The 5,376-nt window shown below is 44.5% G+C and overlaps 1 protein-coding gene across 1 annotated transcript in view; it reads left to right on the forward strand.

The window, feature by feature from the left end:
• The window catches only part of UNC13C (unc-13 homolog C), a 692,691-nt gene that overhangs the window by 397,902 nt on the left and 289,413 nt on the right, over nt 1–5,376 (forward strand). Inside the window, exon 18 of the mRNA XM_019504241.1 lies at nt 3,459–3,592. Coding sequence (XP_019359786.1) covers nt 3,459–3,592 — 134 coding nt within the window. The remainder of the gene's footprint in view (nt 1–3,458; nt 3,593–5,376) is intronic.

A 5,376-nucleotide genomic window follows, 5' to 3' on the forward strand; every position in this document is an offset into this window, starting at 1 on the left:
CACTTAATGAGACAGCATTCTTCTTTACTGTTAACGATAGGCTGAGGTTGAGTTTTTGTCACCAGAGCAAAGAATTCAGCAGAGTAGCATAGAAATTAAACTAGATAAGCAAGAACATTGATATGGCACTTGGATCCCCAACAGCAGCTTTAAAATGTTTTATCATTTTTCCTCTTTAAAATGTTTCTTTGAATCCCTGACAAGTACTTTTTAAAATAACAATGCCAGTAATTTAAACAAAGATGAGTACTGATATGTAAATGCAACATAAATAGTTTTTTTGTTGCTTTATCCAGCATTTATTGAAATGGCATCATTTTGCTAATTCAGAGCTTAGAGAATACTAGTTGTAACTTTGGTTCTTTGCTCGTTGAAGATCTACAACTATGAGTGTTTAAGAATATTTGCTCTTTAACATGAAAATATAAGTAAACACTTTAAACATGTCTTGAAGGTTGGGTTGATGTAAACATCCAACATATTTCTGTGCCAAAGCAGCCCATGTAAAGCAGCTTTTTATGGTGGCTCTACTTTACAGAAATCATAGATTGTTTGCTGTATTCAGGCATATGATTTCACATCACATAAAATAATTGCTCGAGCCACATGTGGTGAGTGTATTTAAAATATTTTTCTTGAAAAATGCGTTCAGCTATACTTTCTAATTGTAAAATGGGTTTGTATAACAAAACTGCATAACACCTTAGAAAAAACATAAAATAAGCTACTACAAAAGGTGCTAGCAGTACATCTTCACTATTGCAAGTGCAGGGTACTTGTAATGAAGCTGTAATCTATACCAGGTGAAAGACCTTGGGTTGACAGTAACACTCAAATACTCTTGTCACTTTTTAAAAGCCCCTTTGTTTACATGATTACTGTAAGCTGTAAGTGATATTAGCCACATCCCCCATTGTTAATCTACTACACATATCCTTTTATTCAATCACATTATACATAGAAACTGTAACATTTGTAGTACAGCTGTGTGAACAATAGGTGATTAATGAGACTTTTCTAATGTATCCCATGGCGACCACAAAATAATTTTAATTGTGCACTGTTAAAATTCCCTCTCGCCTTTCCAAACTCTTCATTAACAAATAAAATTTAATTGAGGCAAAGATAACACTAAATTAATTTTTATTATGACAATAAAGTAGGCCTGTTTGAAGTAATACAATGTTCATTTCAACTACCATAACATAAGAAGTACAAAGTATGTAAGCTTAAACTTTCAAAACAACTGACATAAATATTTTCTTTGAAACATAACATGTCTAGAGATGAAAGTCGTGATGGATGAATTTATAGATGGATATGCAGTATCTACTGCAATCTACTTCTTAGACCAAAGGAGCTATTATAGACAGTAAAAGCTATGCTTTAATACTAGAATTAATGAGGCTAAATTTATTTTTTGTTAATAGAAGACAGATAGTATGAAAAACATGCCATCTTTACCACCATTCATGGTTGGGCAAGCATGACAATTAAGAGTAAGTATTTAGTGCATGGCCATTAAAATTGCCTAACACAGTTTAATTTGATTTGTATTGTGTTTAGTACAGTATAAGAGAAACAAGGTGGTTTTGGTGATGTATTTAATTGATAAAACTGTACAGTTGAGAGGGATTTTAGACAAGATCTCAGGCTCTGTACTTCTTCAGAAGCTTCTTTTCCAGATCTTAGGAAGGGTCTTTTATACCTGCTCCAATACGTTCTGATTAGAATGTGTCAGAACATACTGCAGCATCTCATGTCGCATGTTGAACAACCTTTAGTTATAGCACCCCTGCTGCTATTTAATGAAATGTGGGACACTGGACACACAAGACACTAAAGATGTGTTTATTAGAGTGGCTTCCAAGAGCTTCTCTAATTAACCCCACCACACACACACCCTGGCGCATGTGTATAGGTGCCCTTTATCCCCAAAAGCTCAGCTTTGTCACATAGGTTTATGTCTTGGACATAGCCTCTCTTGATTTGGTTAAAGGGGATTATCTGTTTTTGTATTTGCCTGAATAGAAAGGTGATTGTTAGTTTCACTTTGTCTGAACCAAACTATTAAGGCCAGTCTGATGTTGGATCAATACCGATAGGAAGAAAATTGGCTTTATCAGAAATTGGCCCAATGCAGCCAATAATTTGGCCGATAAATGCCCCTGCGTGCATCTCCTAATCTCCCATGGTTTCCTCTTTTTTTCCCCCTAATTTTTCTAACCTCCTTGGCTCCTGATACTCATTAGATACGCATACTTTAGTCCTGCCCATTCAAAACAATGATTTTATTTTCTTCTTCGGCTACAATGCCATTTTACTTCATCTCTAAGGGTGTGTGTCTTAAACTATACCCTGCTTTGACTGCAGTTTCTGCAGATATACCTGAGCTACCTTTGAATTAGCTAAATTAGGCATCTAGTAGTATAACTGCAGCTATAAAAGGAACTCAGCCCATGCCTTGAGCCCAGGCCCTTGCTCCAGCCTGCAACTGCAACCCTCCCTGCCCCACTCCACACAGATCTGGGGGCATACCCCCCACCCATGCCCTGCTGGGGTGTGCACAACGGTGGGAGCCACACCCTCCTTAATGGGACGTGGCTCTGTCCTATGCCACACCTCGCCCCAGCTGGGCAGTGCATGCCCCGCCTCTCCCTTATCACGGTGGGCATTGATCTGTCCCCCCCACACACACTCCTTCCCTCCCCTTCCAACACAATGGACTTACCAGCTGCATGCACCTGTATTGGAAATTGGATTGGTATCAGCTGGTATGTCTCCTTAAAAATTGGCTATTGGTATCGGCCCCCAAAATCTCTATTGGTGCACCCCTAATAATAAGAGATGTTGTCTGTTGTTTCTTTCTTTAATACTGACTCTTCAAAGATGTACATACATACAGGCTCTGTATCAGCAAAGCACTTTACTTGCACTTAAATCCATTCCATTCAACCAGAGACTTAAGAATGGACTCATCCTCAGTTCTGAAGGACATAAACACTTGTTTAAAGGCAACCTTTATGTATAGATGGCTTTTGCTGAGTTGGGACCATAGTACCATATATCTTTTTCTGGCTCTCTCAGTTTTGAACAACGATATATAATAAAAATAGAGTTGGCAAGCAGTCAATTGACCAGTCCAATATTGTCAATTGACTAGTCAATTAACTGCATATATTTGACTGGTCAATGATTAAAGCAATTTTACCGAAAAAAATACATTTTTTGTAGTTTTCTTGACAAATATTATTTTTTATTGTTTTTGACGCATTTCTTAATGGAAAATGTGTGCTTTTCTGTATATTATATGGACCTATTGGCAATCTTTTACAAGTTTTGACTGATATTTGACCAGTCAGTTGACCAAACTTTATTTGAACAGTCAAATACCTGACCCTAACCAAAAATATATAACTTAGGGAGACTGTCTAAATTATGTTAAATCTCATTGGCAGGGTAAGAAACAAGAAGTTCCAAGGGAAGAACAGGGACCAACTACTAAGAACCTGGATTTTTGGGCCCAGCTCATAACTCTGATGGTTACCATCATCGATGAGGATAAAACAGCATACACACCTGTCCTGAACCAGTAAGTACATTACTTTGGAAATGTAATTCAAAGAATAAATGGATTTAAGTGAAATAGAGAAAATACACTAGGTTACAGCAAATGCTACATGGCCAGGTCAGGGCTAGAGCTACCCTGTGGTCTGAGCCCCATGCCAGAATGGTACTGGAGCCATGAGTAGTGAGGGGCCAGTCCATGGGCTGGATTGGAGCCCACACCTCAAGATCAGGCCCACATGCCCAGATCTGAACCCAACTGCCCCCACCTGGTCCTGAACACAAGTATGGGCCCAGGATATTGTTCTGCCTTGGCCCAGCTCCCTATGCTGCCTGTACCCAGCCCCCCATGCTGAGATTGGGGCCCCAGACCCTGCTCTGCCTCTATCCAGTCTTACCTGCTGAGATTGTGCCACCTCTCCTGGGCTCCATATGCTGGGATCAGAGCTCTTGGGCAACAAACTGCATCCACCTGCCCCTGGCATGGGGCTTCTAGGCCCCACACCACCTCCACCTAGCTCCATGTGCAGGGATTGGGCCGTAGGCCCCCATACTACCTCCACCCGGCTCCATGGACAAAGGTTAGTCTCCAGGGCTTGTACTGCCTCCTCTAGGTTCTCTGTGCTGGATCAGGCCCTGTGCCACCCTGTGTGCTAGATCTAGCATGCAGGGCCATGGCCCAGGGGGCTCCCTAAGGCTGAAAGACAAGATGTTGTGTTCAGAGGTGGTTGGTCACCCCTGATATAGAAGACAACAATTGAACTTGTTTCACACAGTTGATTAACTTCACAGTTGACTGTAGGGTGAAGATCATCCGGACCGGCTGACTTAAAAACGTCCAGCCCCTCCAGAAGCTCCCTAACTAAATCCTCACTCACCCTAGGCCCAGGTGAGCCTCTCCCGGGGCCCGAAGGGGGCCCAGCAGGGAGGTGGCAGTTCTGGTCCTTACTGAGGAAGACAGAGGCAAAGAAGTTATTAAATATGTTGGCTTTGTCGTCTGGCATGACAACCAGAAAATCATGGAAAATCAAAGCTCCCCCTGCCTTTTAGCTCACCAGGATGTAGGTCCAGGACCCTCACTCCCAAGACACAGCACCTCACTGCTGCTGGTGCCCCTCACTCCCCACCCACAGCCCCCCCACCCCCTACCAGAGGGGGCCCCCAGCTTCCAGGGCTATGGGGCCAGGGACCTGGGCCTGCAGCCCCCTCCCTCCACAGCAGTGCCTGAGCCCTGGCTGCTGCTTGCAGGAGGTAGCAGCTGCTGTGTCAGAACAGACCCCAGACCCTGGCTCCCCCTCCCCCATGGGCGTCATGGCCAGAGCAGATCCCTTGGGGGTGGGAGTGTGTGCAGGCTACCCACTGCAGGCTCAGGACTCCCCATGCTGCTGCTCTCCTCTCAGGGCCTCTGCAGTCCAGTAGGCAGGGCCTGCATGGCAGGACTGAGCGGGACCAGGCAGGGAAGCTCGTTGCTGCCACTGGGAGCTCCACACCACCATGGCAAAGCACCACCTGCTTGTCTGGCAGCAGCAAGGGGTGCAACTCCATGCTGCCACTCCCACTCCTGCCAGGTAGGCAGGGGGTACCTCACAGGGCTTGCAGTGGTAAGGAGCTTCCCAGCCCAGCCCCATTCTGCCTGCTACACTGGGTCCCACACTCTTGTCTTCAGAGGCGCCAGAGGGAGGGCAGCAGGGCAAGGAGCCTGAGGCTGCAGCAGCCAGCCCATGCCATGCACAGATCTTGGGGGCATATGCTCCCCTTGTCCCCCAGGACTGAGCACAGCAGCAGGGAGCCAGCCCCTGCCCCCCCCCC

Source organism: Gavialis gangeticus, unplaced genomic scaffold, assembly GCF_001723915.1.
Source record: "Gavialis gangeticus isolate Ggan-Ray unplaced genomic scaffold, GavGan_comp1, whole genome shotgun sequence".
Classification (NCBI taxonomy): Eukaryota; Metazoa; Chordata; order Crocodylia; family Gavialidae; genus Gavialis; species Gavialis gangeticus.